The 25,993-nt window shown below is 43.3% G+C and overlaps 2 protein-coding genes across 3 annotated transcripts; one reads left to right on the top strand and one right to left on the bottom strand.

The window, feature by feature from the left end:
* Nucleotides 1-4,438: 4,438 nt before the first annotated feature.
* On the bottom strand, nucleotides 4,439-8,209 carry LOC118399316 (E3 ubiquitin-protein ligase RING2-A-like). The gene is made up of 7 exons (XM_035795312.2): nucleotides 7,970-8,209; nucleotides 7,248-7,347; nucleotides 6,880-7,040; nucleotides 6,506-6,721; nucleotides 5,975-6,298; nucleotides 5,599-5,833; nucleotides 4,439-5,380 (listed from the first exon to the last, which is right to left on the bottom strand). Exons 2-7 carry the CDS (start codon nucleotides 7,323-7,325, stop codon nucleotides 5,228-5,230), a joined length of 1,167 nt encoding a protein of 388 aa, XP_035651205.1. The 5' UTR covers nucleotides 7,326-7,347; nucleotides 7,970-8,209; the 3' UTR covers nucleotides 4,439-5,227.
* A 3-nt stretch (nucleotides 8,210-8,212) lies between these two features.
* Nucleotides 8,213-19,031, top strand: LOC118399317 (uncharacterized). 2 transcript variants are annotated; one of them, XR_008072592.1, is made up of 4 exons: nucleotides 8,213-8,351; nucleotides 10,011-10,180; nucleotides 15,800-18,379; nucleotides 18,762-19,031. XR_008072592.1 is itself a non-coding variant. In XM_052472046.1 (3 exons), exon 3 carries the CDS (start codon nucleotides 16,073-16,075, stop codon nucleotides 17,051-17,053), a length of 981 nt encoding a protein of 326 aa, XP_052328006.1. In that variant the 5' UTR covers nucleotides 8,213-8,351; nucleotides 10,011-10,180; nucleotides 15,800-16,072; the 3' UTR covers nucleotides 17,054-19,031. The 2 variants fall into 2 exon arrangements, 1 of the variants encoding a protein (XP_052328006.1); XM_052472046.1 differs by having other exon boundaries at nucleotides 15,800-19,031.
* The last annotated feature ends 6,962 nt before the right edge of the window (nucleotides 19,032-25,993 follow it).

The following is a 25,993-nucleotide window of genomic DNA, read 5'->3' as shown; positions in this document are numbered from 1 at the left end:
GAGTAGTGCCAGTACAACATCTCCCTCAATGTGATCAAAGGAGATGATTGTGGACTCAGGAAAAGGAAGACCAAGCATGCCCCCATTCTCATCGACAGGGCTGTAGTGGAGGTTGAAAGCTTCAAGTTTCTTGGTGTCCACATCACTAAGAAACTATCATGGTCCAAACACACCAAGACAGTCTTGAAGAGGGCACTATACAAAGCCTGTTCCCCCTCAAAACGATTTGGCATGGATCCTCAAAGTTATACAGCTGCACAATCGAGAGCTTCGTGACTGGTTGCCTCACTGCCTGGTATGGCAACTGCTCGGCCTCCGAAGGCACTACTGATGGTAGTGTGTATGGCCCAGTGCATAACTGGGGCCACGCTTGCCACCCAGGACCTCTATACCAGGTGGCGTCAGAGGAAGGCTCTAAAAATTGTCAGACTCCAGTCACCCTAGTCATACTGTTCTCTCTGCTACTGCACGGCAAGCAGTACCGGAGCGCCAAGTCTAGGTCCAAAAGACTTAACAGCTTCTACCCCCAAGCCATAAGACTCCTGAACAGCTTATCAAATGGCTACCCAGACTATTTGCATTTCCCCCCTCCTTTTACACTGCTGCTACTCTGTTTATTATCTATGCATAGTCACTATCTCTGCCTACATGTACATATTACCTCGACTGTACCGGTAACCCCTGTATATAGTCTTGCTATTAATTTACTGCGGCGCTTTCAGTATTTGACTTATTTTATCTTATTTTTTACATAATTATTTTGTTGTCGGCGCATGTGACATACAATATGATTTGAAATATCACATTTAGATAATTCTTCAGACCCTTTACTCGGTACTTTGTTGAAGCACCTTTGGCAGCGATAATAGCCTCAAGTCTTCTTGGGTATGAGGCTACAACTTGGCACTTCTGTATTTGGGGAGTTTCTCCCATTCTTTTCTGCAGATCCTCTCAAGCTCTGTCAGGTTGAATGGGGAGCATCGCGCTTGGCATTCAGACCAGAGAATCTTGTTTCTCATGGTCGGAGTCCTTTAGGTGCATTTTGGCAAACTCCAAGCAGGCTGTCACTTGCCTTATACTGAGGAATTTCTTCCATCTGGCCACTTTACCATAAAGGCCTGATTGGTTGAGTGCTGCAGAGATGGTTGTCCTTCTGGAAGGTTCTCCCATTTCTACATAAAATCTGGATATATGTCAGTGACCATGGGGTTCACCAAGGCCCTTCTCCCCACGATTACTCAGTTTAGCTGGGTGTCCAGCTCCAGGAAGAGTCTTGGTGGTTCCAAACTTCTTCAATTTAAGAATGATGGAGGCCACTGTGTTCTTGGGGAGCTTCCATGCTGCAGACATTTTTTGGTACGTATACCCAGATCTGTGCCTTGACACAATCCTGTCTCAGAGCTCTATGATCAATTCCTTTGACCTCATGGCTTGGTTTTTGCTGTCATGCACAGTCAACTGTAGGACCTTATATAGACAGGCGTGTGCCTTTCCAAATCATGTCCAATCAATTGAGTTTACCAAGGATCAATGGAAACAGGATGCACCTGAGCTCAATTGAGTTTCATAGCAAAGGGTCTGAATTTTATTAATTTTTTTATTTTGTATAAATGAGCAAAGAAACTTTTCACTTTGTCATTATGGGGTATTTTGTGTAAATTGAGTATAAGTTTCTCTCTATCCATTTTTTGAATAAGGCTGTAACAACAAATGTGGGAAAAGTCAAGTGGTCTGAATACTTTCAAAATGCGCTGTATGTAAAATGTCATAACACCACAGCACCAGTTTCATACCAACGCAACCCTGGCCTTTTTTTATTGTGCTGAATGGATCAAGAGGAATTGCAATACAAACAAGCTGAGTAACAGTTCAAAGTGGGATATATTGCCTTAATTGTACAAAGATCATAGAAAAACTGAGGTAAGAAAACCCATTATATGCCAGCAGAACATACACTGAGTATACAAAACAATAACACCTCTTTCCATGAGACTATCCAGGTGAAAGTTATTATCCCTTATTGATGTTACTTGTTAAATCCACTTCAATGTAGATGACAGGGAGGAGGTTAAAGAAGGATTTTTAAGCCTTGAGACATGGATTGTATGGGTAAGACAAAAGATTTAAGTACCTTTGAACGGGGTATGGTAGTAGGTGCCAGGTGCACCGGTTTGGGTCAAGAACTAACGCTCAACAGTTTCCCGTGTGTCTCAAGAATGGAAACATTGGGAGTCAACATGGGCCAGCATCCCTTTGGGGGGTGTTCCTAATGTTTAGTATACTCGGTGTATAAAGTGCATCAGGTAAGGAAGTGAAATCTAGCATTAGGAAAAAGCCCTGTGGACCCTATGGGTCCAAGCTTAGGATAAATCACATTAACTAGCTCAATTCCACCAACCGTTGCTACTTGATATCCTTAATAAGCGGCATAGTGCATCAGTGATGTCTTAAAGAAATTAAATATGACATAAATAGTTACAATCATTAACTAATTTCAAAGCAAGCTGAATTCAGTATAGAAAAGTCCCAATCTACTGCTATATAGCAGTATATTCTTGCATAATATTCAATTCAACCATCCTATATGACCTCTGGTCATTCCAAGTCTGTCTCAAAGGGAAAAGGGGGTTAATCTCTACAACATGTTCCAATGTACACTACCGGTCAAAAGTTTTAGAACACTTACTCATTCAAGGGTTTTTATTTATTTTCTACTTTGTAGAATAATAGGGAAGACGTCAAAACACACATGAATCATGTAGGAAACAAAAAAAGTGTTAAATAAATCGAAATATAATTTGTATTTGAGATTCTTCAAATAGCCACTGTTTGCTTTGATGACAGCTTTGCACACTCTTGGCATTCTCTCAACCAGCTTCAGGAGGTAGTTACCTGGAATGCATTTCAATTAACAGGTGTACCTTCTTAAAAGTACATTTTCCTTAATGTGTTTGACCCAATAAGTTGTGTTGTGTCAAGGTAGGGGTGGTATACAGAAGATGGTACTTTACCAAATAGCCCTAAGTCCATATTATGGCATGAACAACTCAAAATCAACAAAGCGACAGTCCATTATTACTTTAAGACAAAGGTTTGTCAATACGGAAAATTTCAATAACTTTGTTTCTTCAAATGCAGTCGCAACAACCATCAAGCGCTATGATGAATCTGGCTCTCATTAGGACCGCCACAGGAATGGATGACCAAGAGTTACCTCTGCTGCAGAGGATTCGTTCATTAGTTACCAGCCTCAAAAATCGCAGCACAAATAAATGCTTCACAGAGAGTTCAATTAACAGACCGATCTCAACATCAACTGTTCAGAGAAGACTGTGTGAATCAGGCCTTCATGGTCGATTTGCTGAAATAAACCACTATTAAAGGATACCAATATTAAGAGACTTGCTTGGGCCAAGAAACACGAGCAATGGACATTAGACCGGTGGAATTTTGTCCTTTGGTCTGGAGTCCAAATTGGAGATTTTTGTTTCCAACCGCCGTGTCTTTGTGAGATGCAGAGTGGGTAAACATATGATCTCCACATTTGTGGTTCCCACCGTGAAGCATGGAGGAGGTGTGATGTTGTGGGGGTGCTTTGCTGGTGACACCGTTAGTGATTTATTTAGAATTCAAGGCACACTTAACCAGCATGGCTACCACAGCATTCTGCAGTGATACACCATCCCATCTGGTTTGCACTTAGTGGGACTATCATTTTCTTTTCAACAGCACAATGACCCAACACACCTCCAGGCTGTGTAAGGGCTATTTTAGAGGAGAGTCATGGAGTGCTGCATCAGATGACCTGGCCTCCACAATCTTCCGACCTCAACCAAATTGAGATGGTTTGGGATGAGTCGGACCGCATACTGAAGGAAAAGCAGCCAACAAGTGCTCAGCATATGTAGGACACACAGGAAGCGGCGCAGGTCCTAATCCAGGCACTTGTCATCTCCTGTCTGGATTACTGCAACTCGCTGTTGGCTGGGCTCCCTGCCTGTGCCATTAAACCCCTACAACTCATCCAGAACGCCGCAGCCCGTCTGGTGTTCAACCTTCCCAAGTTCTCTCACGTCACCCCGCTCCTCCGCTCTCTCCACTGGCTTCCAGTTGAAGCTCGCATCCGCTACAAGACCATGGTGCTTGCCTACGGAGCTGTGAGGGGAACGGCACCTCAGTACCTCCAGGATCTGATCAGGCCCTACACCCAAACAAGGGCACTGCGTTCATCCACCTCTGGCCTGCTCGCCTCCCTACCACTGAGGAAGTACAGTTCCTGCTCAGCCCAGTCAAAACTGTTCGCTGCTCTGGCCCCCCAATGGTGGAACAAACTCCCTCACGACACCAGGACAGCGGAGTCAATCACCACCTTCCGGAGACACCTGAAACCCCACCTCTTTAAGGAATACCTAGGATAGGATAAGTAATCCTTCTCACCCCCCTTTAAGATTTAGATGCACTATTGTAAAGTGACTGTTCTACTGGATGTCATAAGGTGAATGCACCAATTTGTAAGTCGCTCTGGATAAGAGCGTCTGCTAAATGACTTAAATGTAAATGTAGGAACTCCTTCAAGACGGTTGGAAAAACATTCCAGATGAAGCTGGTTGAGAGAATGCCACAAGTGCAAAGCTGTCAAGGCAAAGGGTGGCTATTTGAAGAATCTCAACTATAAAATACTGTATTTTGATTTGTTTATCACTTTTGTGGTTACTACATGATTCCACATGTCATTTCATAGTTTTGATCTCTTCACTATTATTCTACAATGTAGAAAAGAGTCAAAATAAATAAAAACCCTTGAATGAGTAGGTATTCTAAAACTTTTGAATGGTAGTGTAAAATCCTCACACTGATCTGAAATGATGTATCAACAAAATCTGGCAGTCCTGATGCAAGGTCAAGCAACACTTGGTGGTCTGAAGGAAGGCTGGACTACGTAGGTGTTGCCTGTCGGTGTGCACACCGGTCCAGACAGCATTTTAAGTCAACCATTCGATTAAGGAAAAAATGTGTAGGTATTGCAAAAACAACTTCATACTCAGGTTTGATTAGAAGCTACGGAAGATAAAAACAGAAAAACTTCAGATTCTGAGGTCAAAGTTGAAGACCTTCAATCTATGGAATGTTCCAAATGACTACCTTAGAAGCAGCTACACGCCACACACAGAACTCTGTCAGAGACAGCGTGTGATAAACGGCTGCAGAGGGAGGACTCCTGTCCTCCTCACCCCTCTTTGGGCTGTGGGGACTTCTGCTGCGGTGGCTGTGATGGTTGAAGAGGTTGGTCCTTGGTGGGGGCATAGTAAAGCTCCAGAGGCTTTCTGACCTTCCAGTACTTCTCATTCACCAGCTCTAAAGTCAGGGAGCCATTCAGAGTCTGAGAAAGAGGTACAGAGAAACGTGAGGGAGAGGAACAAGTCAAAGGGAATGGTAGGAAGGTAAAAATAAAGCAATGGATGAGGATAAAAGTAGAGTTTAAAAGGAAGGCGATAGGAAAAAAATGAGACGTGTGTCAGAGGTATGAGAACGGATAATAGTCATTGATAATAGCTCCCACCCTGAAAAAAAAGAGAATGGATAAGCTTGTGTACTCACAGAGAACTGTCCGCCTGATGTGGTGATGTAGATCGTGTATTGCTTCTCACTGACGTTCTTCAGGCTGGCCCCTCCTGCTGATTTCTCTCCTTTAGCCCCCGCCTCCACTCCCTCTTTCCCCTTCTCCATCGCTGCATCGGATTGGCTGTCTCTTTGCCTCTCCTCCAGAGCGATACGCAGAGCCAGGTACTTAGACAGGTGGTCCACTGTGGCGTTGGCTGTGGTCTTCACATATCTGAAACAGGAATGAGGAGTGACAAAAACAAAACTATTAAAAAAGACCCTTCAGGAATACATTCCGAATTGAAATTACCATCATTTGAGAAGTCATAACAGAACACCTCACAGCTTCCCCCCCTCCACACACAGCCCTCACCTGGTCTGGCTGTAGTCCTGTGTGTTGACCAGCAGGGGGTGCGGACGGAAAACCAGCTCTATCTCTGAGCCAGGGCCCTCTTTGTGGTGCCGGAGCGGGGCCGTGGGGCTGCCCCCATCCACCTCCGGGCCTGATTCATCTGACACCCTGGGCCGCTTAGGGTTCCGACTGGGCCCGGCCTCAGAGGGTGTGTGGCTCGGGGGGAGGGGCGCGTGGGAAGGCGCAGAGTCGTGGGAGAGGTGTGACCGTGCATCCCCGTTGTCCTCGCCGCCGCTGAAGGTGGTGTTGTCGCTCTCCTGCGCCGGTTTGCGCACTCGCTGGGCTCTGGGGCGTCAAGGGTGAGCAGAGCGAGAGAGGCCATTTTAAACTTCGAATCCTCAATAAAGTAGGAACTTTCCCTGACTTGTGCAGTCAGTGTTGTTTGTTTGTCTACATACTAAGTCTGACAACTCTCTCCTAATTCCAAGAATCTTTCAACTGGGATTTCTGGGAAACCTATAAACCCTACCCCAATCCTCCCTCATCTCCTACCTGTGCAGAGCCTGCATGCGCAGCCCCTCCTCAATGCTGGAGCTGAGGGCCTGCTTGTTGTGCAGCCGGTTGAGTCTCTCCAGCACCCGGTCCTGGTGGGCCTCATACTCGTCGCGGCTGGGGTAGATCTTGGAGATGAGGGCATCAAAGTTGGAGTCGCGGCGGAGCGAGCGTCTCGACACAAGCTTCTTTCGGCACGTGGGGCATTCCTTGTTCCTTAGGAGGAGAGGACAGAGAGCTTTTATAAAGTATCTTCACAGAAATGGAACAATCTTTAGTATGGAGGTTCTCCTCAGATTTATACGAGGGCACAGTCCGGAGTAGCGAGAATATAGTCATCCTCAAATAGTCACACAGTTGTGTGTGTCCCTCACCCTGATCGGAGTGCAGTGACGATGCAGTCGGAGCAGAAGCGGTGCAGGCACTCCTTGGTGGTCATTGTGTTCTTCAACATGTCCAGACAGATGGGGCACATCAGCTCACTGTGGAGGCTCCGGGGGGACACCGCTATCTCTGTGCCGTCCATGATCGCCTCCTACAGGCAGGGAGAGGAATGTGTCAGACAATACAGGCACATATAAGTCTATGATGGCCCATCCATGTTCTTCATGGGTCAGTGTTAAACTGATCGACCATGGTCACAGTTCCTTACACAGATTTTTGTTATGAGAAACTACAATTAAATCACTTTTCACCGGGATGCATTTGTAATTATTCCTATGTGGAACGTGGCTGTCATTACCTGTGGGCTCCTGTGCAGTTCATACAAGCTCAGCTCCCACGTCTTACTGGGGTTTTGGATGTTGACTGGAGTCGCCATTTTGTGTTTTATAGACCCCTCCCTATGGAAACATGTTTAAGATATATGTTACACACATTATATGTCGTTTTAGGAAATTAGGCCTACATAGTCTGATGAGAGATGAGCTGTGTAGAGGTTAGATTGCAGTTGATTGCGTTACATCACTTTGACAGTTTGTAACTGAGCAACCCAGTTTGACAGCTGTCAAAACAAGTGATGAATGAGACTTAAGTCAGATAGCCTGTGTACCCAAATAATTATGCCGTAAAAAATGAAAAAAATATATATTTTTTTGTTGTTGGGAGAATTGGGTTTCGCTAGCTAACGTTTGTTGTTCTAAAAACAGTAAAATGTCTAAGGCAATGCAGTTAGCGAGCCTAACTACATCTCATTGCACCCTCCTCCTTTGACATTTCATGCACATTGAGCGAGGTTGCGTGCATTACGTCCTCCTTTGTTGTATCGTAGCTACTTTGGTAAATAACTTATCTTGTCACAATTACATACATCGAGCAAACTATCAGACTTCGGTAGAAACGTAATGTCACACGATCATCATGCTATCTATCCATGTGTAGCTAGCTTGCTTCGGTAGAAACAAAAAAGTGACTTGCAGTCTAGCTAGTTATGGGGTCTAGCTAGCATAGCTAGTGGCTACTTACCAAGGAATTTGACGGACAGCTGCCCGGTGACGCAAGCCCACGCAGAACAACTAGCTAGCTTGCTACGAACACCGGATTGTAACGAAACAGTTTCAAGCTCGTGCCACTATGACCACCGTGTGACGGGATTCTTTTCCATCACGATGTTGGGGGAGGGGGTGATACTATCGCTATTTTTCATCCAGAATGACAATAATTATTCAAAGACGACAGGTTTGGAAACCCTCTGTAGCCATCGTTCTCTTTTTTTTCGCCGGATGTGTGGAAGCAACTTGATTTCCCTTGCAAAATAGCTCCGTTTGTTAGCTACCCCTGGTGGCTATTTGGGGTATTGCACGCAACAACAAAAACTTTCCTAGGGAGCCTGTTCTCTTGTATTGAGGTAAATTGCAAATACCGTATCAGCACTATATTTCTAAGAAACATTTATACACTTTTAAAGTGTGTCTGTCCAATGCCGATAAAGTGCACTTGAACATATTGAAACCCACAACGTTTGGGGGGAGAGAGAGAGAAATCATAGGGGGGAAAGAGGAGGAGAGAAAGGAAGGGGAGATTGGAAAGCTTAAAACCCTAGGCCTATATGTATTGTATATTTGTAGTTGAACTCTGGGTTGAATTGAAACAATAGCTGCTAATGACTTTGCAAATGCTATATAGGCCTAAATAGTATAGATGCTATATGACTTATAACGTATGGTTACATTTTAGTTGCTCTGTTAAACCTACCCTTTGGAATTATTTCCATAGAAACAGTGAATATATTTAGTTATTAAGGGATCTCTCAATAATCATTCTTATGATAGCACATTGTTAGTCTGGTGACAAATATAAAATCTCAGCAGGACTTGGTTAAAACCCAGGATGGGAGACCAAATGAATAGCTGTAGATACTGTAGATCAACTCTCCAGTAAGCCTGGTCTCATAGACTAGACGTAACATAGTAAATGTATATCCGAGAAGCTCAAAATAGTATGATATGTTACGTTTGGTATGGTTACATACAGTTAAAGTCAGAAGTTTACATACACCTTAGCCAAATAGATTTAAACTCAATTTCTGACATTTAATCCTTGATCACCACTTCATTTTAAGTATGTGACATGTCAGAATAATAGTAGAAAGAATGATTTATTTCAGCTTTGATTTCTTTCATCACATTCCCAGTGGGTCAGAAGTTTACATGCACTCAATTAGTATTTGGTAGCATTGCCTTTAAATTGTTTAACTTGGGTCAATCGTTTTGGGCAGCCTTCCACAAGCTTCCCACAATAAGTTGGGTGATTTTTGGGCCATTCCTCCTGACAGAGCTGGTGTAACTGAGTCAGGTTTGTAGGCCTCCTTGCTCGCACACTCTTTTTCAGTTCTGTCCACAAATGTTCTATAGGATTGATGTCAGGGCTTTGTGATGGCCAATCCAATACCTTGACTTTGTTGTCCTCAAGCCATTTTGCCACAACTTTGGAAGTACGCTTGGGGTCATTGTCCATTTGGAAGACCCATTTGCAACCAAGCTTAAACTTCCTGACTGATGTCTTGAGATGTTGCTTCAATATATCCACATAATTTTCCTCCCTCATGATGCCATCTATTTTGTGAAGTGCACCAGTTTTGTGAAGTGCACCAGTTCATCAGACCAGAGGACATTTCTCCAAAAAGTACGATCTCTGTCCCCATGTGCAGTTGCAATCCGTAGTCTGACTTTTGTATGGTGGTTTTAGAGCAGTGGCTTCTTCCTTGCTGAGCGGCCTTATCCAATACATAGCTGGTAGCATCAACAAAACTGATTGGATATTGAACCATCTTTTGTTCAGAGTCTGTGAGGTTTGTGGATGGAGCTGGTTTGTGCTCTGGGAGAGTGGAGGTGAAGTCCAATCAGTCCTGGGTCTCAGTGTGTGAAGCTGACTTTGACTGGCATAATGCAGAGGCAGTCTGTCGGGAGCTTGGCTGTGGGGCTCCTTCAATTCTGCAGGGGGGGGCTCTATAGAGTTTACAATTGACTCATTCATCCCCCTCCTCTCCCCTGTAACTATTCCCCAGGTCGTTGCTGCAAATGAGAACGTGTTCTCAGTCAACTTACCTGGTAAAATAACGGATAAATAGAGAAGCTAAGGGTAAAGGCAATCAGTCTCTTCTTCTGGACTGTGACACCTCAGTGAGAAAAAGTCAAACCTGCTTCCCTGGTAATGCTGTTGGACTCACCTACTCAGGTAAGAATTTGTTTATCAGTCAGTCAGTCAATCACTCACTCACTTTTTTTCTCTCACCTGGAGTGAATATGAGAAGTATTTAAAGGGTCCAAAAGTATTTGAAGAGTTTATTTCTAAAGTGCTATATCCACAACAACAAAATATATTAATAGATTTTAGGTCTGTATTAAAATGTTATTTTTTTTGCAAAATAATAATAAATAATGCTGGAATTTAATGTTTGTATACTGTATATTTAACTGTGATATGTGGTTGTTTCACCTAGCAATCTTAAGATAAGTCGCTCTGGATAAGAACATCGGCTAAATGACTAAACTGTTACATTTAAATGTCTTAGAAACAGATCTCATATTACTGAATTTCATAATTTTTTAAGCCTAGCAGTACAACCTATTTCTCTGGGAGTAAGGTGGATATACTGTATAGCATTTTGCAAAAAAAAAACAGGATTATTTGTCTCTCTGAAATGAAATCATTAAGTGATATATTTAAAACAAATACATCTCAATTAGAAGATTTGGTTCCTTTATTTTTTTTATTTTTTTTATTTTTAGAAGATTTGGTTCCTTTGAAGTTGTGGGAACGTACAGTTTTGGTTTCCCAACGAAACCATACGTTTCCTGACTGGTAAAAACTGAACGTTTTGTAAACGTTCTGACCACAGAAGTAAAGAAAATTGCCTGTCATGGGAAAATAAAGTACCAGCCAAAAGGTTGGACACACCTACTCATTCAAGTGTTTCAAAAAAAGTTTTTTTAAATTATTTTTTAAAACAATTTTCTACATTGTAGAATGACTATTCCCCAACTTGGGTATGCGCAATGCCGTGGGGGGTACGCCAAATAAAATTGTGATTCACATTTTCAAACAGTCCATTTAGATTTTCCAACAGGGCTATACATTTGGGTGATGTTTTTTTCTCGCCTGAGTAACCTCGTTTCACTGCCAAAAATACAATTAAACCATCTAGTGTTCAGCGAAATTAAATGTAATGGGGAAATGATGTAAATATATCACTAGCCACTTTAAACAATGCTACCTTATATAATGTTACTTACCCTACATTATTCATCTCATATGCATACGTATATACTGTACTCTATATCATCGACTGCATCCTTATGTAATACATGTATCTCTAGCCACTTTAACTATGCCACTTTGTTTACATACTCATCTCATACGTATATACTGTACTCGATACCATCTACTGTATCTTGCCTATGCTGCTCTGTACCATCACTCATTCATATATCCTTATGTGCATATTCTTTATCCCCTTACACTGTGTATTAGACAGTAGTTTGGAATTGTTAGTTAGATTACTTGTTGGTTATTACTGCATTGTCGGAACTAGAAGCACAAGCATTTCGCTACACTCGCATTAACATCTGCTAACCATGTGTATGTGACAAATACAATTTGATTTGATTTGATTTGACCTAACAATGATAAAGAGTGAATATGTGCACTCGCCTAGAATATGGCTGATGCTGGTGCCAAAAAGGCTGTACTGTTCAATCAATTAAGTTGAGAATTTTGAAAACTATAGAAGACTGATTAGTCTTTTCATTGTCTTCACTTTATAGCAATAGCCCTTTGCTTTCCAAATTATGAATTGTCAACAATCATCTATGTGGCAATTTGTGCTGGCGCCGGCTGATGTTTTACGGGCTCCTAACCAATTGTGTTATTGTGTGTGTTTTTTATTTGTGACTTATTTTGTACATAATGTTTCTGCCACCAAAGCTTACGGACAATGTCAAATGTGATTATAGCGAAGCACCTGAGTGAACTGGGTGCGCAATTGCGCAGGTAATTTAACGAAACGGACGACACAAACAACTGGATTCGTTATCTCTTTCATGCCCTGCCTCCATTCCACTTACCAATATCTGAACAAGAGAGCCTCATCGAAATTGCAACAAGCGGTTCTGTGAAAATTGATTTAATCAGAAGCCACTGCCAGATTTCTGGATAGGGCTGCGCTCAGAATATCCTTCCTTTGCAAATTGCGCTGTTAAGACACTGATGCTCTTTGCATCCACGTACCTATGTGAGAGTGGATTCTCGGCCCTCACTAGCATGACAACTAAATACAGGCAGAGACTGTGGGTGGAAAATTATTTAAATGACTGAGACTCTCTCCAATACAACCCAACATTGCAGAGTTATGTGCATCATTTCAAGCACACCTTTCTCATTAACCTGTGGTGAGTTATTCACAATTTTTTATGAATAAATAAGGTTTTACATGTAAGATGGCTAAATAAAGAGCAAAATTCTTGATTATTATTTGTGCCCTGGTCCTATAAGAGCTCTTTGTCACTTCCCACAAGCCGGGTTGTGACAAAAACTTACACTCATTCTTATGTTTAATAAATGTATCGTATAGTGTGTGTGTGTCAGGCTTACAATGATGGCAAAAAAACATATGAGACTGTGCTGACCCTGGTACGCAGCTGGAGGTTGAATGTTTGAAGGGGTATGGGACTATAAAAAGTTTGGAAACCACTGTTGTAGAATAATAGTGAAGACTATATTTTAGATTTTAGATTCTTCAAAGTAGCCACCCTTTGCCTTGTTGACACCTTTGGACACTCTTGGAATTCTCTCAAACAGCTTTGCCTGGAATGCTTTTCCAACAGTCTTGAAGGAGTTCCCACATATGCTGAGCACTTTTTGGCTGCTTTTCCTTCACTCTGCGGTCCAACTCATCCCAAACCATCTCAATTGGTTTGAGGTCGGGTGATTGTGGAGGCCAGGTCATCTGATGCAGCACTCCATCACTCTCCTTCTTGGTAAAATAGCCCTTACACAGCCTGGAGGTGTGTTGGGTCATTGTCATGTTGAAAAACAAATGATAGTCCCACTAAGCGCAAACCAGATGGGATGGCGTATCACTGCAGAATGCTGTGGTAGCCATGCTGGTTAAGTGTGCCTTGAATTCTAAGTAAATCACAAACAGTGTCGCCAGCAAATCACCCCCACACCATCACACCTCCTCCATGCTTCACGGTGGGAACCACACATGCGGAGATCATCGGTTCACCTACTCTGCGTCTCACAAAGACATGGAGGTTGGAACTAAAAATCTCAAATTTGGACATCAGACCAAAGGACAGATTTCCACCGGTCTAATGTCCATTGCTCGTGTTTCTTGACCCAAGCAAGTCTCTTTGTCTTAATGGTGTCCTTTAGTAGTGGTTTCTTTGCAGCAATTCAACCATGAAGGCCTGATTCACGTCGTCTCCTCTGAACAGTTGATGTTGAGATGTGTCTGTTACTTGAACTCTGTAAAGCAGAGGCTTTGGGCTGCAATCTCTGAGGATGGTAACTCGAATGAACTTATCCTCTGCAGCAGAGGTAACTCTGGGTCTTCCTTTCCTATGGCGGTCATAGCGCTTGATGGTTTTCGCGACTGCACTTGAAGAAACTTTCAAAGTTTGTGACATTTTCGAGATTGATTGACCCTCATGTATTAAAGTAATGATGGACTGTCATTTCTCTTTCTTATTTGAGCTGCTCTTGCTATAATATGGACTTGGTCTTTTACCAAATTATGCTATATTCTGTATACCACCCCTATCTTGTCACAACACAACTGATTGGCTCAAACGCATAGAGAAGGAAAGAAATTCCACAAATTAACTTTTAACAAGTCACAGCTGTTAATTGAAATGCATTCCAGATGACTACCTCATGAAGCTGATTGAGAGAATGTCAAGAGTGTGCAAAGCTGTCATCAAGACAAAGGGTGGCTGCTTTGAAGAATATATTTTATATTAATATATATTTTGATTGTATAACACTTTTTTGATTACTACATGATTCCATATGTGTTATTTCATAGTTTTGATGTCTTCACCATTATTTTACAATGTAAAATTAAAGAAAAACTCTGGAATGAGTAGGTGCGTCCAAACGTTTGACTGGTACTATTCTACAATGTAGAAAATAGTAAAAATAAAGAAAAACTTTTACTGGTACTGTACATTTTTAGGTTTCCGGGAGGTTCTGAGATCATTTTACTATGGTTTCCTGAAAGGTTTCATTAACATTCTGAGAACGGAAATTATAGGTTCTTTTGAGGTTTTTGAATAACTTAAAACTTTCACTGAATGTTTAAACAAGACTTTTAATAACACTGCTAGCTCATTTTGTGTTTACTGTTTTGAACTCCAAGCATAGATAGGACACATGGAAATGAATTTGTTTAGGCATTAATCATGCAAACACATGTATTGTTTTGTGTGAAATGGCGTTAGTGAGAAGCTGTTCTTTTTATCCTTTTGAAACTGACTCTATTTCAAGGAAACAAGCACTCATTAAGATCAGATGTGGCCAATTAATTGACAACACAGAGAACAGAATGTATATGTATTTAAATAACATACTTACAACGTTCTTTGAACATTACTAAAGTTTTCTTGTGGTTTTTATGAAACGTTTTTATTAATGATCTCAGAACATAACTTTAAATAGAATGAGGAAACCTGAAGAAAACATTGTCCTGAATTACTGACATTCCCACCGAAGAACATTGTTTCTTAATGTTCTCTAAACTGTTTGAGAACATTCCCAGTGTCAAACTAGTTGGAGAACGTTCCTAGAACATGACCAAAATTGGAACGAAGTGTAACCATGTTTTAACTTTTAGGAAACATTCTGTTAAAGTAATGAAATGAAACATTAATTTTGTCAAGTTCCTTAAATGTGATGAGAATGTCCAAAAGTGCCATCAACTATCCTGCACCATTCACAGAAAGTTGTGGGAAGGTCTAAGCATAGGACAACCACGCTCTCACCAAGCTCTAAGAAACCTATGGTTCTCAGAACGTTATGTACTAGCTGGGATGACTGTCATTGAACATCCCCATATCATGATTAGATCATGAAAAACCCACCAATCTCTTTTCTAAGTTCTTTAAACAATACAATCAAATTGACCAACATTCTAAAAATGTATATAGCGCTTTGGAAAGAAAATCTTAATTTGGACTGTGACACATTTTTGGGTGTTTTAACTCCGTACTCCAGTACTTTGGATTTTAAATTATACAATGACTATGAGGTGAAATTCTGAATGAATCGTGAATAATGATGAGTGAGAAAGTTACAGAGGCTCAAAGATCATACCCCCAAGATATGCTAACCCAACATGTACCTTTACAAATAACAGGGAAGGTTAGCGTTTAGGGGCGGGGGAGGGGGATATTTATGCCTCTCACTTTCTCACTCATCATTATTCACTCTGTCACGTCCTGACCTTAGTTCCTTTTTTATTTCTCTATTTTAGTTTGGTCAGGGAGTGAGTTGGGGTGGGCATTCTATGTTTTGTGTTCTATGTTTTCTATTTCTATGTGTTTGGTCTGGTATGGTTCCCAATCAGAGGCAGCTGACAATTTGTGTCTCTGGTTGAGAACCATACTTAGGTAGCCTGTTCCCACCTGGTGTTTGTGGGTAGTTGTTTTCTGTTTTGTGCATTGCACCTTGCAGATCTGTTCGTTTGTCGTTTTGTTGTTTTTTGATCAAGTATTGGTCTTGATTAAAAGGTATTATGAATACTTACCACGCTGCACCTTTGTCTTCTCCTTCTCTCGACGACATTCGATACAGAACTACCCACCAAAAAAGGACCAAGCAGCGTGGTAACAAGGAGCAGAGGGTTCTGGACTCCTGGACTTGGGAGGAGATACTAGACAGTAAGGGACCCTGGAGTCAGGCTGGGGAATATCGCCGCCCCAAAGAAGAACTGGAGGCAGCGAAAGCTGAGTGGCGGCGATATGAGGTAAGGCAGCACAACAGGCACGAGAGGCAGCGATAGGCGATAGACCTGAACCAACTCCCGTGCTTACCGGGAGAGGCGTAGTACTGGTCAGGCACCGTGTTATGCGATCAAGCGCACGGTGTCGCCAGTACGCGCTCATAGCTCGGAGCGCTATTGGCCAGCCCCCGCAAGTGCCATGCGAGAGTGGGCATCCAGCCAGGGCGTGTTGTGCCAACTCAGCATGTTTGGTCTCCGATACGCCATTTCGTCCCAGGGTATCCTGCGATGGCGCTGCGTGCTGTGTCTCCAGGGCGCTGGGAGGGTGCAGTTCACCTGCACTCTGGAGGGTCCGGGCTAAAGTGGTCATCCAGCCTGGAGGAGTGGTGCCAAGGCTGCGCACCAGAGCTCCAGTGCTCCCCCATAGCCCGGTCCATCCGGTGCCTCCTCCACGCACCAGGCCTCCTGTAGGTCTCCCCAGCCTGGTGGGTCCTGTGGCAGCCCCACGCACCGGGCTGTCTCTCCGTCTCCTCCCTCCAGGTTCTCCCGCCTGTCCGGCTCCTCCAGAGTCTCCCTCTTGTCCGAAGCCACCAGAGCCGCCTGTCAGTCAGGAGTCACCAGAGCCGCCCGTCAGTCAGGAGCCACCCGTCAGTCAGGAGCCGCCAGAGCCGCCCGTCAGTCAGGAGCGGCCAGAGCCGCCCGTCAGTCAGGAGCCACCCGTCAGTCAGGAGCCGCCAGAGCCGCCCGTCAGTCAGGAGCGGCCAGAGCCACCCGTCAGTCAGGAGCCACCCGTCAGTCAGGAGCCGCCAGAGTCACCCGTCAGTCAGGAGCCACCCGTCAGTCAGGAGCCGCCAGAGCCGCCCGTCAGTCAGGAGCGGCCAGAGCCGCCCGTCAGTCAGGAGCCACCCGTCAGTCAGGAGCCGCCAGAGCCGCCCGTCAGTCAGGAGCCGCCAGAGTCACCCGTCAGTCAGGAGCCACCCGTCAGTCAGGAGCTGCCAGAGCCGCCCGTCACTCCGGAGCGGCCAGAGCCGCCCTTCACTCTGGCGTGTAGCCAGAGTCTCCCGCCTGTCCGGCACTGCCAGAGTCTCCCGCCTGTCCAGCTATAAGGGTCCCCAGTCCGGGGTCGGTCCAAAGGCGCCACCTAAGTGGGCCAAGACTAAGGTGGAGTGGGGTCTGGGTGGGACAGATGCCCACCCAGACCCTCTCCTATGGGTTTAGGTTTTGCGGCCGGAATCCGCACCTTTTCGGGGGGGGTACTGTCACGTCCTGACCTTAGTTCCTTTTTTATGTCTCTATTTTATTTTGGTCAACGAGTGAGTTGGGGTGGGCATTCTATGTTTTCTATTTCTATGTGTTTGGCCTGGTTCCCAATCAGAGGCAGCTGGCAATCGTTGTCTCTGATTGAGAACCATACTTAGGTAGCCTGTTCCCACCTGGTGTTTGTGGGTAGTTGTTTTCTGTTTTGTGTATTGCACCTTGCAGATCTGTTCGTTTGTCGTTTTTTGTTCAAGTATTCGTATTGATTAAAAGGTATTATGAATACTTACCACGCTGCACCTTGGTCTTCTCCTTCTCCCGACGACATTCGTTACACACTCATCATTCATGATTATCTGTAATCATGGTAGCATCCATATTAATGTAGAAGTGTTTCGAATCATATTCTATTTTTTTTACAATAAAAGTGGCTCCAAAATTACACAATAATCTGAAACACAACCAAAACCTAACTGCAAATGAATCGAATACATTTGTAGAGTTACAAGCTTGATGTAGTCATTGCATGCTGGGAATATGGGACCAAATACTAAACTTTTGACAACATTAATACACAAGTGAATTTGACCAAATACTTTTGGTTCCCTAAAAGTGGACTATGTGCAAAAAGTGCTGTAATTTCTAAACGGTTCAACCGATATGAATGACAATACCCTCAAAATTAAAGCTCAGTGTGCACTTTAACCTCGTAGTCATTGTATTATTTAGAAGTGCTGGAGCACAGAGCCTAAACAACCAAAAATGTGTCAATGTCCAAAAAACGTTTGGACTTCGCTGTAGGGGTGTTTTGTTAGTGAGAATACAGTGGGGCAAAAAAGTATTTAGTCAGCCACCAATTGTGCAAGTTCTCCCACTTAAAAAGATTAGAGAGGCCTGTAAATTTTCATCATAGGTACACTTCAACTATGACAGACAAAATGAGACAAAAACATCCAGAAAATCACATTGTAGGATTTTTAATGAATTTATTAGCAAATTATCATACCCTGACTCCAACATAACCCAGACTCAGCCAGCTGTCAATCACTCTGCTGCCTTCCTCTTTCTCACTGCAGATGACTCCCACCAAGGGAACTACAGCTGTGTTTATGAGATTTATGTTTTTTCTCATAACTTCTCCTCCGAGAGTGATCTCCTCTCCCTCACTGTCACAGGTAACTGAACATGAACCATACTTGGAACTTTGACATTAACAGATTTTCCATGAATGAATCTGATGCTTGGCAATCCACTAATTAAATGTGTTTCTGCAGCCTAGGTGCCTAGCAGCCTAGGTGACAGACTAGGGTGAAGTTGACTGAAAAGTCTAAGTGTAGTCCATGGGTCATCCAACTCTGACCTCACCCCATTGAAGTTGAAATGTAAAATGTTTGAAATGCAGTTGAAGTCATTTCAAATGTATAAAGGTTAGGGTTAAGGTTAGGATAATGGTTAGGGTAGGGTTTAGGGTAGGGTAAGCGTCCCAAGATTCCCCGATAGCACGAACTAAAGTTGACCGTAGAGACGCTGAACTTAGGTCCGTTTTTTGTTTTCCAGATACCATGGGACTGGTGTAGACCTGATGGGATTTGAATCCAAACCCAATTAAATGAAATGAGTGTTAAGTTTCTATTGGTTGTGCTATGGCTGCACTTCATTGCTCTTTATTTTATTATTATCATCATGTTTTAACGGCATTATGTGATTCTTCTCATGTTATTTCATAAACAAATGCTCACTACAGTACTATTATTGTTTGCCTAGAGAGTGCTATTGGTGCAATGTAGAATAACACATTTCATAAATAAAGGTTTTGTGTCACTCCAACTGCATCGTTCTCATAATTGCTGCCAGAAGTACGAGTTGGCAAGAGCACAGTTAGCATTAGCCTAGCTTAGCTGAGCCATGTGATCATTATGTCAGTGTCGGGCTAGGTTGCCCCGAGGTGCTGCTCTTATATCGGCCACCAGCTGTCTCCACTGCTCCCCTCTAAGCCCCACTCGACTTGAGTGGTCGCTTGTGCTTAACCCTGGGTAGCCAACTGACCCGCTCAAGATACAATACCTAAATCCAAATCTTAGTCAGGTTACATCTGTGTTACTGTAGATATCCGTCTTAGTGTGCCTGTTTTGAATTCAACTCTTCAGATGAATAACAAACACACTTAATTGTATTCGTGTAAAGCATTTTGATTCCATTCATATATAGCCACTAATCAAAAAAACAGAAAAAGTCACCAACTAATTTGATAAGTGTTTATTTAAGTGTAAGACTTGATAATACATGTAACATGGAAGCTCATAGTTACGAACACAGCATTTATTACAGGACTTGTTTTGAATAACGGGCATTACTTTCCTGTGCTCACTCAAAACTTCCACTCCTTCAGCCTGGGTTAAACCTACATATCGCAGCTAATCTCTCTTCAGGAAATATTAGTGGCTTCATTGACACCAGCTCAGAGCAGTGAAGAGTGAAGAGAAAACCCTCACAAAACGAGTGGTAGAAACCCCATCAGAGGACACATTCTGTCCACAGAATCCAATCATGGCTTCAGAGAGCTCAATAACCATGGTGATAGTGACTTAACAACTGTGTGTGTGAGTGAGCGAGTAAGTGAGAGAGAGAGAGAGAGCATTGTGCCCCCGTGTTCCTGTGATTTTTTGCTATTACAAGCAAAATGTGGTCAATAAGCATCTGCATTCAGAAATTGTGTTATTTGTGTGGGTCAGTGCAAATAGTAAATGTGTGGGTGGGTTTGAATTTGTGTGTGTGTGTGTGTGTGTGTGTGTGTGTGTGTGTGTGTGTGTGTGTGTGTGTGTGTGTGTGTGTGTGTGTGTGTGTGTGTGTGTGTGTGTGTGTGTGTGTGTGTGTGTGTGTGTGTGTGTGTGTGTGTGTGTGTGTGTGTGTGTGTGTTTTGTAGTGTTTGCGCGTACATCTCTGTGTGTGTGCGCGGGGGGGTGTGTGAAAGCTCTGTGTTAAGGATTAGCCCCAGTGTGTGTCCACCCGTGATTAGCCTGGTCAGTGGGCCTGTTGTGCATTCACTCAGGCCATTAGCATATTAATGCTGCCTCCCTCTTGATCTCTCTCGTTCTCTGCCTCTCTCTTTCCCCCTCACTCTTTCTCTTTTCTTTCTATACATATTGCCCCGAGTCTCACTCGAACTTCCTCCCTGACCATTTTTCTCTCAACTTCATTATTTTGCACTCTCCCTCTCTCTATGCACTCTTAGAAAAAAAGGTGCTATCTAGAACCAAAAAGGATTCCTCGGTTGTCCCCATAGGAGAATCCTTTGAAGATCCCCTGTTGGTTTCAGGTAGAACCCTTTTTGGTTCCATGTACAACCCTTTCCACAGAGGGTTCAACATGGAACCCAAAAGAGTTCTACCTGGAACCAAAAATAGTTATTGTTTGGGGACAGCTGTAGACCCGTTTTGAACCCTATTTTCTAAGAGTGTGCACTGGGTTTGGGCCTGTCGCGACTTTATCATTTTTTTTCTCTTTCTCTAGTCTTTCCCTCCAAAAATGTAATCTTGCCCTCTATTCCTCCTTCTTCTTTCTCTTCCGAAATCTCTCCCTCCCTGATAATCCCCCTCTCTCGCCCCAAGCCCCCTCTCTCCCCACCTTCTCCAAATCCTTTACTTTCGCTCTCGTTTTCCCTATTCTTCCGTAGCCTGACCCCTGAACTTTGTCAAACACAGGCAAATGCAAACACACACACACACACACACACACACACACACACACACACACACACACACACACACACACACACACACACACACACACACACACACACACACACACACACACACACACACACACACACACACACACACACACAATTCATTCAATCAAATTTCCTCTCACTCTCTCCCCGTTCCTGCTAGAAGTGCGTATCTTTTTAGGACCTTGTCTAAATAGCTGTGAAAGAAAAAGCAACCTAGAAAACAAGGACCGAAGTGCAAACCGGACACATTCAACTGTACTTAACATGATAAGTTCTATTCATCTCTCCATCTCATGATTTCAGCCTCCAAGTAGACTCAACCTCTTGTTCTGGCTCTTAGCCGCCACCGTGAGCCACATTTAGAAGCTGGAGGATGGTAGAGGTGAAAATAAGTATGCAGAAAAAGCCCAGTGTGGTAATAAAATATATAAACACATTGGCCATTTACACCAAAATGTTTCCTTCTGTCCCTTCCATGTCTGCATTACCGGAGATTTCCGGAGGTCAGGGGCGTGATGTCCATCCACAACTCCTGGTTTCATGGAGGCAGACACAAGAATTGCGTTTGGACAATCAGCTCCGGACCCCCTGGGTCAGCACATAGCAGGGATGGATGGGCGGACGTTTAGATAGACAGAGGACACAGAGAAATGTGTAGGGAAATGAAGGCCTCTGAAACCCTAACTCATCCACCCTTTCCGTGTGTACGTGACATAATGATGAACGCAGGGCGGCATCCCAAGGCAGCAGTAACGTGACCAATACAAAAGCAGTCCCCATTGTCACACGGATCAAAGAGACAAAAGCTCCCTATGATAACTTAGTGCAGCCGAGTGTTAACACATGAGCAGCCAAGGTAAGAGCCGGAAACAAAAGTGAGAATTTGAAACAAAAGTAGCCCCCCAAACTGAATTACTCAATGCAACATTTGTCTCTCTATGTGAGCCGTCTCAAAACGAATAATATGGGAGGCTTTTGAAAGACCTCAGCCATTCATTGATGCTCCATGTGCTGCTCACAACTGAAGAGCAGCGCAGCATGCCCCACAAAGAGAATTAAAGTATTTAATATACTTAAACTTTACATTTATTTGTTTGACTAGATACTATTGAACTAAAAAGTAATCTTTAAAAGTCTTATAAAGACTTGTTTTTCTTTTGAATTGAGAAAAAGCCCTTTCATTTTGACATTTGATTCCGGAAAACGGTGGTTAGCCTCTTATCTTTAGACATATCAAAAAGGAAATCAGTACTTTTACAGTTACTTCGTCAACTTTTTTCCCCACAGAGGATGTTTAGAAGGTTCAATAAAGTTTGTTTCCTTTCCTGAACATCAGCCACTATTGGAAAATATAAGCTAGTCACCCATTTTCACCCATTCATCTTGAGAGGTCTCTTCAAAGTGGTAGTTAGCTGTTGAGTAGCAGGTAGGTTGTTCCACTGTCCCGGCAAGGAATCCAACGAGTCCAACTGCTGCATCTGGTCTATGAAGTGGCTCCATGCCACAGATACGACCTCTAGCCCTGAATTCAGCCTTAACTACTGCTCTTGTATCACAACAGGTCATAACAGGTCACTGTAGACCACCTCAAGCATGGTTGCGTTCACATTGGTACAACAATGAAAGTGTACCGATGTGTCCAAGCTATGTTGAGATACATGAATGTACCTTAAAGACAAAAAAAAGCAACAAGACCTAGTTGAGGCCTAAAAACCTTAAAGTTTTTTTTTAAACTAAAAAAACATTGAAATAAAACCCTGTTGCTCAAAGGCGTAGAAATTCGTCCTGAAATATTTTTTTCTCTTGTCTCCCTCAGATGTGTTCTTGCTTTAGCTGTGTTGCCTTTGACGTCTGGCACACTTGTCCTACTTTAGCATCTTAACTCTTGCCTTCTCTGCTCTTGCATCCTTCTCCCTCGCGTTCTCCAACCCTTTCTGCCGTTCCTCCTTCTGTCTGTCGATTTCCTTCACTCTCCCCCTCCTCCCTCTCTCTCTCCCTCCCCCCTCTCTTTCTCTCTGTTGCTCTCTCTCTCTCTGTCGCTCTCTCTCTCTCTCTCTCTCTCTCTCTCTCTCTCTCTCTCCTCATTTCATGCAGCACTGGGGTTACCTAAGAGACTGGGCCTCAATGAAGAAAATCTCTTTTGGTACAATGAACTGGGCGAGAGGCAGGGGGGGAGAAGGGGGCAGGGTGGAGGGAGGGGTGGAATGAGAGGGGAAGATAGTGATGCAGATGCGGGACAGAGGAATACAAAATCCAAAATGGAATAAGTGGCTGCGCTTGTGTGATTTCACCTCAATGGTCCATTTTTCGAGGGTCACCATTGGCGCCCCTTGGTCAGCCTGTTGGGCTGAGCTGTGCTGGAAACATCTCCCACTTTTGAATGTTTTGCTGTATATTTAACTAACCTCTTCCTATATCAAAGTGTTTGAAAAATAGATCTATATATAAAACGTATATAAATAATATAATAATATAAAACTGAGAGATAATTTTGTTTTTCATAGTGTTGTTTTCGTCTAGGTCTATATGGCGGCATTTATACAGGTGTCCCAATTCTGATCTTTTTTCATTAATTGGTCTTTTGACCAATCAGGTCAGCTCTGAAAAATATCTGACACACAAAGATCTGAGGTGATTGGTCAAAAGACCAATTAGTGGAAAGAATATCAGAATTGGGCTGCCTGTGTAGATGCAGCCTATGAGATTTACTTTCACAAACCTAATTGTACAGATTTGTGAAATATGATGGTTTTGGAGGGATTCGACAGTTTCAATAGGAGTCATTTTGTTTGTTTGTTTGTTTACTCTTGAGTGTGAGGTAAAACTGCACTGACGATCAGACAGCTTTATTCGTCAACATCAACATTGTCACAGGCCCATTCAACACAACTTAACACATTTGCCCTAGAATTAAGTGAATTTGTCCAGTACATTTAAAAAAAGAATTTGTGATGCTTAATTTTCTGCAAGCAACTTATTGGTGATGTTAATGATACTATTGTTCTTTCCATTTGTTTTGGACGAGCATACAAATCCCTATTGCTCCAGTCTGTCTATTTACAACTCTCCTTAAAGCCACCCTTTGCAGAATGCGAGAAAACAATATGGCTAATCAAAGTTGTTTAGCTAATAATTACAACGAACTGTTGAAGTTAGTTACCACTCCCACTCCCGACCATAAACAGCAGCACTGTGAAATAGGATGTTTGCGTATGTAGTTAGTCCCTATTGCGGCTTACTGCATTGACAACATGCTCTTCTTATTCCTATGTGTATTTTCTGTGCACATGCCAGGATAAATCGGAGATTGCCGCGGTAATGAATTTATCTGATCGCATGACCAGAAGCCCTGCATTGAAATAAATCGAAGGAGTTGCGGGGCGAGGAGTGCAGGGGTGGAGGGAGTGTGTGTGTGTGTGGATTTGGGGTGTGTGTGGGGGGGTACACAAGTCCGATTTTCAGCGGCTCAAATGAAGTTATTTCCAGAAGCCTGTCCATCTGTTACCGTAGCAGCAGTGACCACGGCGTTGCCATGGCGAGGTCCACACAAAAGGGTGTGGCGTGGGAACGGGTCCAAGGGTCAGGAGTGAGGGTCTCCGGGTCAGAGGTCACAGCCAGCTGGACAGCACACAAGAGGAGGCGAGGGTGAGAAAAGAGGGAAGGAACGGTTTTGCGCAGGAGCTGGCTGACTGGACACTGCTGGACATTAACATTGAACTGAGTGGTGAGACAAAAGGGGAGGGGACAAGGGAGGGGGCGAGGAGGGTGAGGGGTTCAGTGAGGGGGCCCACTGTCCAGGCTCTATAGGAGGCTCGGCGCATTAGGCCCAATATCCACTGATGCCTAATCGTGCATATCATTTGACAGGCAATTGACTCTGGCCAATGTCCACGCAAATGTGGCTATTGAGAGCCACAGAGGGCTGTGTGTGCCAGATCTGTGCCTAGATAAGTGATGCTCAGGGAAAACAATTGGGTATTTGCGACATTTCATTCAGGTCGCGTTTGAATCAAAAATCCTCACAGACAATAGAAAAGAATGAGAGGGCCAATTTATCACCATTTGCTTAACGTAGCAAAGAGTTCCAGGTGTTTCCAACCTGGAACACATGGACTGCATGGAACTGGTTTGAACACCAGACCACCACAGCAAAGCCCAAATCTCCATTCCCCCACAGGCCTTAAGATTCATTCATTTCGTATCAACTGCTTCTAAATCTGCAGTTACGTTATCAGGCCAAGCTAAACGTTCAAGTGTTCAAAATGGTACAGATCTCAAGTGCCAAATTTGAAATGTTAATTCAGTCTAAACTAACGTGGTGAGAAAAAGATAGAAAATGACCCACTGGCCCAAATAGCGAACCCATTCAGCACTATGATCCAAACGGTGGGTTATAACTGAATCAGAGGACAACACGTTATGACACAGGGATGGGGTGACTAGCTTACAATGCAGTTAAAGCTACACCAACACCCCAATAGTAAACAGCACAGCCCAAAGACCCTAATGAGGAGGGGATGAAAGGCCATGATCCATGCGTCATGGCCGACAGTAATTGGATTAAAGGCAGCCATGGGAGAACATGGCAGACCAAGTCCAATGCCCCCGTTTGACACCTTTTGTGAATCGCCAGAAACACTGTTCAGAGCAAGAAGATGAGGGACCAAAGTGTTTAACGTTGCGTTGTAGCTACAGATATGCCCAAAGAGAGAGCGGTGGCTAAGATACGCAACGGACACATTTTTATCAAGAGATTTGACAACTCAATCTTAGATTTCTGTTAGTGTTCGGCTATATCCCATCATTTACAGAATAAACAAGGAAATATGGGAAAGTGTGGATGCATCTTTAACGAAATGTCTTAGTGTAGTTTGATCATTCAATGAACTTGATTTGTTAGAGATAGATTGTGCCACAGATTTTTGTTTCATTACACCAGAATGTGCATCTCCATTCCAATGATTACCATTTGAACGAGTAAAATGTTCAAGTATACCTTTTCAAAATGCTAAAAAAGGTAGGTAATAAAACACACAGTACAACATTTTCGGTGTGAATA

This window comes from Oncorhynchus keta, chromosome 20 (genome assembly GCF_023373465.1).
Source record: "Oncorhynchus keta strain PuntledgeMale-10-30-2019 chromosome 20, Oket_V2, whole genome shotgun sequence".
Classification (NCBI taxonomy): domain Eukaryota; kingdom Metazoa; phylum Chordata; class Actinopteri; order Salmoniformes; family Salmonidae; genus Oncorhynchus; species Oncorhynchus keta.
This window is presented reverse-complemented; position numbering and strand designations above follow the sequence as displayed.

Bases quoted from the DNA above. Each gene is read 5' to 3' on its own strand.
- LOC118399316 (XM_035795312.2), bottom strand. From the start codon at position 7,325: ATGGCGACTCCAGTCAACATCCAAAACCCCAGTAAGACGTGGGAGCTG. The intron at 7,041-7,247 runs GTAATGACAGCC...CCCTGCCTGTAG, and splicing joins AACTGCACAGGAGCCCACAG to GAGGCGATCATGGACGGCAC. The intron at 6,722-6,879 runs GTGAGGGACACA...TCTCCTCCTAAG, and splicing joins GTCACTGCACTCCGATCAGG to GAACAAGGAATGCCCCACGT.
- LOC118399317 (XM_052472046.1), top strand. From the start codon at position 16,073: ATGCGATCAAGCGCACGGTGTCGCCAGTACGCGCTCATAGCTCGGAGC.